Source organism: Malaclemys terrapin, chromosome 7 (assembly GCF_027887155.1).
Source record: "Malaclemys terrapin pileata isolate rMalTer1 chromosome 7, rMalTer1.hap1, whole genome shotgun sequence".
NCBI classification, from domain to species: domain Eukaryota; kingdom Metazoa; phylum Chordata; order Testudines; family Emydidae; genus Malaclemys; species Malaclemys terrapin.
In genome coordinates, this window is record NC_071511.1 from 15,377,178 (window position 1) to 15,389,680 (window position 12,503).

At 41.0% G+C, this 12,503-nt stretch overlaps 1 protein-coding gene across 3 annotated transcripts in view; it reads left to right on the forward strand.

The window, feature by feature from the left end:
- The window catches only part of ITPR1 (inositol 1,4,5-trisphosphate receptor type 1), a 246,665-nt gene that overhangs the window by 220,074 nt on the left and 14,088 nt on the right, over positions 1–12,503 (forward strand). For all 3 annotated transcript variants that reach the window (XM_054034479.1, XM_054034481.1, XM_054034482.1), the window contains 2 exons: positions 2,059–2,224; positions 3,162–3,322. In XM_054034479.1, the coding sequence (XP_053890454.1) occupies positions 2,059–2,224; positions 3,162–3,322 (327 nt within the window). The remainder of the gene's footprint in view (positions 1–2,058; positions 2,225–3,161; positions 3,323–12,503) is intronic.

Here is a 12,503-nt window from a genome sequence, read left to right on the forward strand (position 1 = left end):
TGAAATAGGTTTTCTCAGGGTGGCCCATTCCATGATACAATCTAGTTCTCTGGTGGAGTGTCCTTGGTTGGTGAAGGTGGTTTGAAATGTATTAAGAGAGATATCTTGGACTTTCTCCTTGGAGCAAATTCCATTGTATCTGAGTGCTTAGCTATAGATAACAGATTTCTTGGTGTGTTTGGGGTGGTTACTGGATTTGTGAAGGTAGGTGTGGTGATCTGTGGGTTTCTTGTATATAGTTGTCTGTAGGATTCCATTGTTGAAGCTGATTGTTGGTATCCAGGAAGTTGATGCTGGTGTGGGAGTGTTCTAAAAAGAGTTTAATGGATGGGTGATGGTTGTTGAAGTTGTGGTGGAAATCTGTGAAGGCGTTTGTCATCTGTCCAGAGGATGAAAATATCATTAATGTATCTCAGGTATATCATTGATTTTTGTGGTGCATTTGTCCAAAAATTCTTCCTCAATGTGGCCCATGAAGAGGTTGGCATACTGAGAAACCAGCCTAATACCCATGGATGTTCCTATGGTTTGGACAAAGTGCTTGTTGTTGAATGTAAAACTATTACTGTTGAGGATGAAATGGATGAGTTTGGCAATGTGTTGGGGTGGATATCTGAGTGGTGTCCATGTCTTGTAGATATTTGAGGCAGGCAGTGATGTTGTCATTGTGAGGGATATTGGTGCATAGGGAAGTGACATCTATGGTGGCAAAGGCAGTGTTCTGAGGGAGGTTGTTAATGTTGCAGAATTTGTGGAAGAAGTTGATTGTGTCCTGGAGGAAGCTGCTGGTCCTTTGTGTGCTGAATGGTTTGAGGATGATTTCCATGAGTCCCAGTATTCCTTCAGTAAGAGTGTGGTAGCCAGATACAACAAGCTGCCTGGGTTCCCCTGTTTGTGTATCTTGGGAAGCATGTAGAAAGACCCTGGGGGTAAGGGATGAATGGTTGCAGAGTTTTTCTTGGAGTTGCTTGGGGAAAGATTTGATGATATCCTTAAATTTCTGGGTAAACTGTGGTGTGGGGTTTTCTTTAAGTTTTTTTATAGTCGGTGGTGTCAGAGTTCAGGTTAGTTTAATTAAATTCCAAGTGAATTAAAGTAAACTGAATTAAGGCCACTTCCGTTTTGAATCAGAGCAACCACACCAGGTTTTAATGCGGTTTAACTAACCCACTTTAAATTTGTGCCTTCAGTTAATTCGGATTAACTTCCCTGAGTGGCCCCTTGTAGACAAACCCATAGAGTACATCTACACTACAACAAAAGACCTATGGCACGGCCATGACTGTCCCAGGTCAGCTGCCTCAGGCTGGAGCTGCGAAGCTATAAAATTGTGGTGCAGTCATTCAGGCTTGGGCTAGCGCCTGGGCTCCAGGACCCCGCTGCGAGGGGGGACCCGGCCTCTGAGATTCAGTGCCTTCATTTTTTTTTTTTTTTTTTTTTAACCGCAGTGTAGACATATATCTTTTAGATGCTTTTGAAAATTTTACTCTTCATCAGTAGTAAAACAAGAACTGGGGAGCCTAACAAAACTTTGTTCCTTGTTTTAGCTAATTAAGAGAATATATGTGGTTATTAGTATGTATAATAAAAACAAGTTGTCAAAGGAATGTCAAGAGGTGATCAGGAACAGAAGGAATAAATGACAAGACATGGATGAGTACAGGGTAGATAACGAAGAGGGAAAAAGAACAGGAGTACTTGTGGCACCTTAGAGACTAACAAAGTTATTAGAGCATAAGCTTTCGTGGACTATAGCCCACTTCTTCGGATGCATAAGAGACTTGCAGATAACGGGTAGGGGAGAACTGATCCCAGGGAGATCGTATCCTATCACTGATGTTGATGTTTTTCTTGTTAGTAATTTAGGATTTTTGTTTTATGATAATAGAGAATTTAAAATATTAAATTTAATCATTGGAAGACTTCACAGATTTGTGTTCTGAAGTAGGGAATCTCAAGAGGTGAGATGGTGGATTGATACAATATTGGTGGTGAGCTGAAAGAGAGAACTGTCATGGTAAGTGTCAGGGTTAACTTTTTAAAATATTTGTCTTACAGGAACCACTCTTTGCTGCTAGAGTGATATACGATCTCCTGTTCTTCTTCATGGTGATCATTATTGTCCTTAATCTGATTTTTGGTGTTATTATTGACACTTTTGCTGATTTAAGGAGTGAAAAGCAGAAGAAAGAAGAAATTTTAAAAACAACTTGCTTTATTTGTGGTAAGCATTTGCTTTAGAGCTAGCAACTGATCTGTCCTAACCCAAAGATAGCTGCAGGCAGCTTTCACACGAAGTTATAAGGCTTTGGGAATCAGGAATCCTACAGTGCTCGTAGACCCTACATAGCGTTCTTCAACTAGCTGTCATTCTCAGATACTACACCTACTTCCTCTTTCAGGATCTGCTGAAAGCTCATCATTATCTCCTCTTAAAGTAGAGAATCCTGATTGAGAGCATCTTCTGTGTTGTCTTTGCTATTGGGAGGAGAATTTGTATTGCTTGTAGAGTTTGAGGAAATGGGCATAAGGAAAAGAGATTGGGAATAGGAGTATGTTGTTTATATACCACTCTTCTAAAATATACTTCATCTGGCTTGTTTCATGTTTCACCTGTGTTTTAGACAACAGTTTTATGTTGGAGCATTAGATAAACTAAAATGGATCATGTTTCCAAAGATGCTGGATGATTTCTGTAAAGCACCTGGTTTTGAATGCACTGAAGTGAAAAGTTAAACTATTGAGACTGTGAGGCCAAAGTGGTTAAATTACATGGCAATATATAAGTTACATAAATGTATATAATGATGTATAAGTATCACTTAAAAGTTTGTTGCAAATTAGTTGCTGTGCTTTGCATAACTTTATTTCAAAAAGAGGATATTTTAATGAGATGATGTTTGTTGAATATCATAGCTAGCTAGCTTCACCATGACTTTTCTAGTATGTGTAATAAATAGAAGTGGTACAATTCCTACTGAGCATTGTTTTCCCATATAATGCCCTTTCTAGGGAGTTAATCCCAGTGACACTGTTTTATTCAAGAATATATTTAATTGTTAATGCATAAATGCCCCAAACTGTATGTTTCTTTCTACTCAGAACTCACATTATACAAGAGTTGCTAAACACCTAATAGGGATGTGCGATCTCTCTTTTAGGTTTGGAAAGAGACAAGTTTGATAACAAGACAGTCACGTTTGAAGAGCATATTAAAGAAGAGCACAATATGTGGCACTACTTGTGCTTTATCGTGTTAGTAAAAGTAAAAGATTCAACAGAGTATACTGGACCAGAAAGTTACGTGGCAGAAATGATCAAGGTGAGACTGAAGCACTTTCCCCAAATCAGGTTAATGTATATGGTCTATATTTGTTTAGTAAATACATGCAGTCTGCATATTTGTGTAAGAATTTGAGGAACAGAAGACTTGTCCTACCAAAACAGACTACCGTAATGCAGTATTTTACCTTCTAGAAATGTCCTCTTAATCAGAGAATATATCTGAAGCATAAGATAAAGGTAGAGATTTTTGTAAGAGGATTAACTCCAAAGAAAGATTTTGCTGAATGGACTACTGACTGCACCTCATTGCAGGTTTCAATCCATGTATGGTAAATTGATGGTTAATACTAAAATTGTGCAGGCAGTAAGGCTTGGGGGTTTCTGGATGTGTGTGAACTGCAGTGCAATAGTTACAGAATAGTCTGCATCTTCATACCTGTGGTTTCTAAGTCTCTAAAGTATTCACATGAGTGCCAAGTGGATAGATGTAAATAGTAAATACTACCTAGTCTCTGTGGTTTAGACCAGTTGCCTAGGTTGAAGGGAAGACCATTCTGTTCTGAAACCTAATGTACCATAGTTTAAAAGAGAACATTTTCACCTCAGGTTGGGAGAACTGTCTGTAATGTAACATGCATGTAAAACCCGTCTCATAGCAAAGTATCCTGAACTGACCTCTAAGACTTCTTGTCTTCTAAGTTTAGTTATTAAAGTAATAAACCAAAATTAATGTCCGCTCATTTGCACAGCCTTTAGACGAGCAAATTAAATGCCTTGTCTTTGCCAAACTGCAGGTTCAGAGCCCCTGGAACTATGCCCTCTGCCTCTAAATTCTAATTACTAATTTGTCTCCCTGCTCCTAACTGGTTAGCAAGAGCTCCTGCTGATTTCTAAGAATACAGTTAGTTATAGTTCTTTACTTGTTTTCACCTTCATGAATTATTTGTGTGTAGACAGTGCCGTGTGACTTGGGGGTCTCATTTATTTTTACAGTCCTTTTTCCATAAAGGTACAATATACCTTTAAATATAAATCCCACCGAGGTCTCTCTGAGGTGGTACATGTTACTTCAGGGTCACTGAAGTCTACCTCCTACTTCTGGATTTCTTCCTCTGTAATGAGGGCTTAAAGAAATCTTGTGAGCAATCACCTGATAGAGGATTAGCACAGTGAGATAGCAGAGCACTTCACTGCAGCTGTCAGAAGGCTGCCTTGATTATATTGTTCCCTTCATTTAGCTTACTACAATGTCTAGTACTTTAAGACTGTGTTGGTTTTAATTTTTCTGGTCACCAAGGAGTTTGTTAATATTATTTAGGGATTGTTAACATTATTAAGAAGTCCTTAAAGCTGATCACACCAGTTGCTCAGAAGCTGCACCAATCATTTGGCAAAATTCTAGCGTTTAATCTCTGGTTGTCAAAATGGTGGCAACGATTTGTTTTACACATACTGCACTGACGTGCATGGAACCTGCATACCCCAAGAAGCAGTAGTAGGTACAGTTTGGGAATAGCTGGACCATTTTAGAAGCCTAGGATTTGCTTTTTTAATCAAAACTTACTAAACTCAACCAGTAGTGGCAATAAGGCAGTTGTGGTGAAGTTCATTTTGATAGCCCAGAAGCAAGAACAGAGCTTCCCTTGTCCTTGTTACCTGCTGCTTCCCACCCTCCCTACCCCCATGAAAAAAAGAAAAGTGGAACTCTCTGAATGTATTGCTGCCTCAGCCTTATTTTAATATTTCAGTAAGAGATAGTTGAGGTGTATGTAGGAATGACTGGGGGGAGGGGGAGGCATGTTTTGTTTAACACCAAACTTCTTTGTTTTCATCATCACAGAAACAAATTTAGGAGTGGCCACAGGGGAAGCCTTTACAACATGCCTCTGATTCCAAGGTTTCAATTGATCCTGTTGGCGAGGCTGTTTTATTTTCTTTGTTTGTATTGGGAATGGGTGACAATCTGGGATTGCTCAATGTCTGCAACAGGCACTCGCTCGTCCAAAGTCTCTGCTAATTTCACTGACGGATCTAGAAGGGATTTTCCCCCTCCATGTAACCAGACTGAAGGTGGCACTCTAACATCTTTGGTAGTGACACAAACTGGGCACTTTTATTTCCATAGGTTTCAATGTGCAATAGAAATATTTACTCAGCTATATTCGAATCCTAGAATATCAGGGTTGGAAGGGACATCAGGAGGTCATCTAGTCCAACCCCCTGCTTAAAACAGGACAAATCCCTAGACAGATATTTACCCCAGTTCCCTAAATGGCCCCCCTCAAGGATTGAACTCACAACCCTGGGTTTAGCAGGCCAATGCTCATGAAGTAGGAATATGCTCAAAAATATATTGAGACTACAGATGCTAATCTATCTCAAAGATGTTTCACTCTCCTGCCCTAAGTCCCAACAGAGTAGCTTTGGACAGTTCTTGAGTTTTTGTCTTTCAGCAAGAGTTGAAATTTTGTACCTGCAATTTAGTAGGTTTATTATTTCTACAGCACCATAGGTGTGCACAGAACATTACAAATACTGTTGTGAATCTACTACTTTGGAATTATATATGCTACCAACTTTTCAGTTAAGTCTAATGCTGGTTGGCTTTAACATACAGTGAGTGCATTTAAGCATCATGAATAATTGACTTTATGCCAGTTACTGTATATTCAGACAACTTAGTTCCTTTAAGGATGACCTCATCTCTTGATGTGTTCTTAACTAAAAATAATCCTCTGTGTAAAGAGGTGTGAATGGCAATTTTGATGCTTCACACTGTACTTGATAACAAGGAGTTAAATCTTGGTTACATAACGTCTTTTGTGGCCTGCAGGAATTTGAGCCAGTGTTTTTTAAAAAAAAAAAGAAAACACCATCCTAATTGAGAACAAATCTATAAAACACACTGAATAGATGTGGTACTACATAGTTTCATGTGTAAAGGCTAATTCAGTTACTACGCAATGTGCAGAAAAAAGTCAGCAGTTATACTTAGAAAACCAAATCTATGATTTAAAAGGATTTAGAATATAAGCAGCCCTGCCCAAATATATATCAAATGTACCATATTAATTGTTAATCAAACACAGTGAATTGATGGATTATGAAGTCCAGTTCATTGCAATATTTTTTTAACTTTAGTCTGTAATTGCTTTCATAAGGTTGTTCAAACCTCCAAGATAGGTCTTTTTCCATTATTTGTTGTTAATTCCCAGGTTTAGAAAAAGTGGTGCTGGAGTTCTGAGCTGTTCATCCATATGCTATGATTCTGTGTGGTAGTTTGATTGGTCTTTGTCCAGGCTCCTTCCACACTCCGAACTTTAGGGTACAGATGTGGGGGCCTGCATGAAAACTTCTAAGCTTAACTACCAGCTTAGATCTGGTCTGATCTGCCACCATTCCCAGTGTGCTAATTCCCTTCCCTGGGTAGCCTTGGGAGACTCTTCACCAATTCCCTGATGAATACAGATCCAAACCCCTTGGATCTTAAAACAAGGAGAAATTAACCATCCCCCCTCCTCTCTCCCACCAACTCCTGGTGGATCAAGATCCAACTCCCTTGGATCTAAAAACAAGGAAAAATCAATCAGGTTCTTAAAAAGACTTTTAATTAAAGAAAAAGGTAAAAATCATCTCTGTAAAATCAGGATGGAAAATAACTTTACAGGGTAATCAAACTTAAAGCCCAGAGGAACCCCCTTTAGCCTTAGGTTCAAAGTTACAGCAAACAGAGGTAACACCCTAGTAAAAGGTACATTTACAAGTTGAGAAAACAAAGATAAAACTAACATGCCTTGCCTGGCTGTTACTTACAAGTTTGAAATATGAGAGACTTGTTCAGAAAGATTTGGAGAGCATGGATTGATGTCTGGTCCCTCTTAGTCCCAAGAGCGAACCACCCCCAAAACAAAGAGCACAAACAAAAGCCTTCCCCCCACCAAGATTTGAAAGTATCTTGTTCCCTTATTGGTCCTTTGGGTCAGGTGTCAGCCAGGTTACCTGAGCTTCTTAACCCTTTACAGGTAAAAGGATTTTTTGAGACTCTGGCCAGGAGGGATTTTATAGTATTGTACCCAGGAGGTCTGTTACTCTTCCCTTTATAGTTATGACAGTCTTGTAGCTAAAAATCAGGATTATGTGTTAGGAGACCTGGGTTCCAGTCCCATCATTGGTGTAAACTTCTTGTGTGAATTCACTGTCGGTTTGCTCATCTGAAAAATGGGGATAATGATCCTCTACCTCAGCAATGGGGTTGTGAGATCCAGCGTAATGGTTATAAAGCATTTTGAGATCCTCCGATAGGAGCTGCTGGAGAAGTACAAACTGGAAAAATGTAATTGCTTGTTCTCTTTGATGTATAAATAAATGATCTGGTGCCCTGAAGTCATTATGTGAGCACTGAAGGTGACGAGAGCTTTACCTAAGTAAAGGCTTGTTATAGACTTCAGGAGTCAGCACACAATGAAGGAAACGTGGTGTGGAGCAGACTGCCTTGTGAGTGCATTCTTGAATTGTTTTAAGGATAAATATTTAATAGTTTAGAAATTACCATAAAACAATGAGAAAATGGTTAGCAGTGCTTCAAATGGACTTGAATTGTAAGCTGTTATAACCCCCCCCTCCTCCCCCAAAGGATCTAACTTCTGTGCATCTGGCTAAATCACTGCAGATATTTGTTTAAGATAGACTTTTAAGTTAGATCAGTGCCTCTTCAAAAGCATTTTTATCTGGAAAGTATGCTAATTGTGCTAGGAGGCAGATAGTCCAGTGCTCCTTGTGTTTCCCTGGAACAAAGGCATAGTTCACTCACTGTATTGCTTTATAGTCATCAAGGAAGGTCAGGTGATGTCTGAATAATAGGGGTGGGGTAAGGGAGTGTCCACTTCTCCCGTTGGCCAGACATTGGCATCCATTCCACACACAAATGACTAATACAAACTTGGTGCAACTCCTTACAGATTGTCTTATCTACCCATTCTCTCAGTCTTGAGAGTTTAGTTGCTGCTTTTGCCTCCAGTTACTCTAGCAGTCTCATTAATACTAGCCCCATTAGTATTGCTATCTTTTGTGTCAGTCAACATCTGTCACAAACTGCTGTTTGTAGGTATTTATAACTGGTCTGTACAAATTTGCCTTGCTCTGGAGTTTGAGGTATGTAGAACTAAATTTTCACTTTTCATTTTTACTGTTTTCATTTTGTGCGCACAAACCACTTTGTGCAACTTCAGTGCACTGACACTTATATGTGCAAATATTTGGTGTGCTCCTTTGCTCTCTTTTTCCATGCACAAATGAACGTATGCATATAAGCCTTCAAATACATATTTGATTACTGTGAACAAGTGTGTGTGTGTGTGTGTGTGTGAGAGAGAGAGAGAGAGAGAGAGAGAGATGTACACACAGATGCACATTTTATTTTAAAAAGGGCCTCCTTTTAACCATTTTGCTCACAAAGCTTCTCTAAATAATGCTTATCACTTCAACAGCACTTTTCATCCATAGATGTCAAAGAAGTGTACCAAGAAAAGTACGTTTCATTATCACATTCTTGACAGAAGGAGACAATGAGGCATAATTCAAATGAATTGCCCACGGTCACAGAGCAGGTCAGTGGAACGGCCAGAGATAGAAACAGGACTTTCGATTCCTAGTACAGTCCATCCAGAAGTAAGCCATTCACAAATAGAAGTGAACAAGCCAGCATGCTAAGAATAGTGTACCGACAGCAGCAGGAGGGGCTAACCACCCCAAGGATGTCCCCATCTGAGACATTAAACCTGCCCTTGGGCAGCTAGCCCCCCCCTGTTGGTCATGCTGCTAAGGTTCCACTTTCTTATTAGGGCACTAGCTCGATCAGAACTAGCGCGGATATTTGTTCCCCTGCTGGGAATTCCACCCCCACCTTGAAGTGTAGACATATCCAAACTGGATTGAGAAGAGGGTATACGCTTCGGGGGAGACAGCCGTAGAGGCGGGTAGTCAGAATCAAACAAATCTCGTGACTACACAATAATGGGCTTGTGTCACCACTGCCTTACCCCAGTGTTTCACTGATATAACTCCATTGGCGATCACTGAGACAACGAAGTAACATGAGCAAAAAAGAAAAACAGATAATATAGCGGTGAATCGTGACCAGCATATTTAGAATTTGACTCCCTAAATCCTGCATTTGTGAGTGACTGAAATTACCTTTCTGAAACCCAACAACTAATGTTACTTTTAAAACTGTGCTCATACATAATTTCCACCTGGAGATAATGCAGCTGCACAGACAATCAACATAATTGTATATAGAAACTAATAGCAGTGGAAGTGAGGAGATAAAAGATATGTTTGGCAGAAGGCCACTGGCTGCTGTAAACAGTGTGTCGCAGGCGCACTGGTCTTGAGCTTTGGATTTAGCTAGTTAAGCTGTTTGTTCCATCATTAATTTAAGAGCTTGGGTGCACATCAGCAACTGCGGTGGAGGGAAGCAATTGCTCGACCTAATCATCCCCACAGAGGACTAATACATCCTGCCCTCTAGGAGATAAAAACAGTATGTGCCCTTCAGAGTGCTTCTGATGGAACTACACGTTGGCTTTTTTTGCCAGCACTTGGCTTATCCCAATTGATTTTTTTTTTTCTGCTTTGTGCGGTCGATCATTTAGGCCTGGGTTTCAACAGGGATAAGTTTTGCAGTGATTCTGCTTCTTTGTTGGCGGGAACAAAAGAGGAATAGGGATGGTAATTAGAAGAAGGGAGCCTTCCTTACAGCCCTGTTCTATTAAATACAGAACATCCCCAAAGCAATCCTAGTGAAGGGGAAACGCAACTATGATCCTCTTCCCTTTACTGATCATTTTGTTTAGCCTAACAAAGACATCAGTGCAAGTTTTATTTTCTCCCAATATTCTCCCTCCACCCCACTCACTCTCCAGGTGTCGCTCCTTTTTATTCCACTCTGCTTCCTCTTTCACTCTCTCATCCTCTTTTTCTGGATAGAAGGGCTCAGCCATCAGTGCCACTGCAAGAATCAGCCCGTTAGAGGCATTTGAGATTGTCATGCTTTAACATCTCAAACAATAAACCCAGTGTTTCACGTCTGCCAAATACGTGCCCATCCTTTGACAGGAAAAGCGATGTGAGGGGAAGGAGGGGGGAAGCCTAAATTCAAGTCAATGTAAAGGGTTAAGTTTTTGTGTAATACCCCAAACACTGATGGACCCCAAAGCACTTTGCAGACCGGGTGTGTGTTCTATACAGGAGCAACATCTTCTAGTGCTGACATGCAGCCACCTCAGGGAAAGTTGGCAGCAACTCTTTAAAGGTGAGTGTTTTAACAAGCGCTCAGGAGAAAGTGAGGAAGAATAACGGTATATTGAATTTGAAACCAGTGGGAGAATTTAGGTAAGACAAATAAGCTACCCAATTGGGAATTTGTCCAGAACTCCAGGACTAACATCCCTATTGTTGGGAATAGTGCCATGGATTTTAATGACCATATCTGTTTTATATCCCATTTACAAATTTGGCAGCACAGTACCTAATGCTCTGTTGAGGCACTGGTTCAAAGTCTATTGGGCTAGATCCTCTGCTGGGGATGCACACCAACTGAGGATGTGGCCTGCTATTTGTAGTGCTCCTCCTACAAGCCTAAATCTGAGGTTAGAAAGCAACCTGCTGAGTCACCAATACCACTTCCTCCCATCCACAAAATGACCATATACCACTTGACCCAGCATCACTTCAGAGACCGGCTGGTCTCTCTCACTAGATATATTTCACAAGAACTAGGTGGGTTTCATTACTATTAGCACATTGATGATCATTGTTCTAACGTGATCATCCAAGGGCAACCGTTTGCACAATCTTTGAACAATTAATTCTTCCATCCAGCCCAGCTGTTAATCATAGAATCATAGAATATCAGGGTTGGAAGGGACCTCAGGAGGTCATCTAGTCCAAACCCCTGCTCAAAGCAGGACCAATTCCCAACTAAATCATCCCAGCCAGGGTTTTGTCAAGCCTGACCTTAACCTCTAAGGAAGGAGATTCCACCACCTCCCTAGGTAACCCATTCCAGAGCTTCACCACCCTCCTAGTGAAAAAGTTTTTCCTAATATCCAACCTAAACCTCCCCAACTGCAACTTGAGACCATTACTCCATGTTCTGTCATCAGGTACCACTGAGAAAAGTCTAGATCCATCCTCTTTGGAACCCCCTTTCAGGTAATTGAAAGCAGCTATCAAATCCCCCCTCATTCTTCTCTTCTGCAGACTAAACAATCCCAGTTCCCTCAGCCTCTCCTCATAACTTATGTGCTCCAGCCCCCTAATCATTTTTGTTGCCCTCCACTGGACTCTTTCCAATTTTTCCCCATCCTTCTTGTAGTGTGGGGCCCAAAACTGGACACAGTACTCCAGATGAGGCCTCACCAATGTCGAATAGAGGGGAACGATCACGTCCCTCGATCTGCTGGCAATGCCCCTACTTATACAGCCCAAAATGCCGTTAGCCTTCTTGGCAACAAGGGCATACTGTTGACTCATATCCAGCTTCTCAACCACTGTAACCCCTAGGTCCTTTACTGCAGAACTGCTTCCTAGCCATTCGGTCCCTAGTCTGTAACAGTGCATGGGATTCTTCCGTCCTAATGCTTCCTAGCCATTCGGTCCCTAGTCTGTAACAGTGCATGGGATTCTTCCGTCCTCTGCACTTGTCTTTGTTGAACCTCATCAGGTTTCTTTTGGCCCAATCCTCTAATTTGTCTAGGTCCCTCTATATCCTGTCCCTACCCTCCAGCATATCTACCACTCCTCCCAGTTTAGTGTCATCTGCAAACTTGCTGAGAGTGCAGTCCACGCCATCCTCCAGATCATTAATGAAGATATTGAACAAAACCGGCCCCAGGACCGACCCCTGGGGCACTCCACTTGAAACCGGCTGCCAACTAGACATGGAGCCGTTGATCACTACCCGTTGAGCCCGACAATCTAGCCAGCTTTCTATCCACCTTACAGTCCATTCATCCAGCCCATACTTCTTTAACTTGCTGGCAAGAATACTGTGGGAGACTGTATCAAAAGCTTTGCTAAAGTCAAGGAATAACACATCCACTGCTTTCCCCTTATCCACAGACCCAGTTATCTCCTCATAGAAGGCAATTAGGTTAGTCAGGCATGACTTGCCCTTGGTGAATCCATGCTGACTGTTCTTGATCACTTTCCTCTCC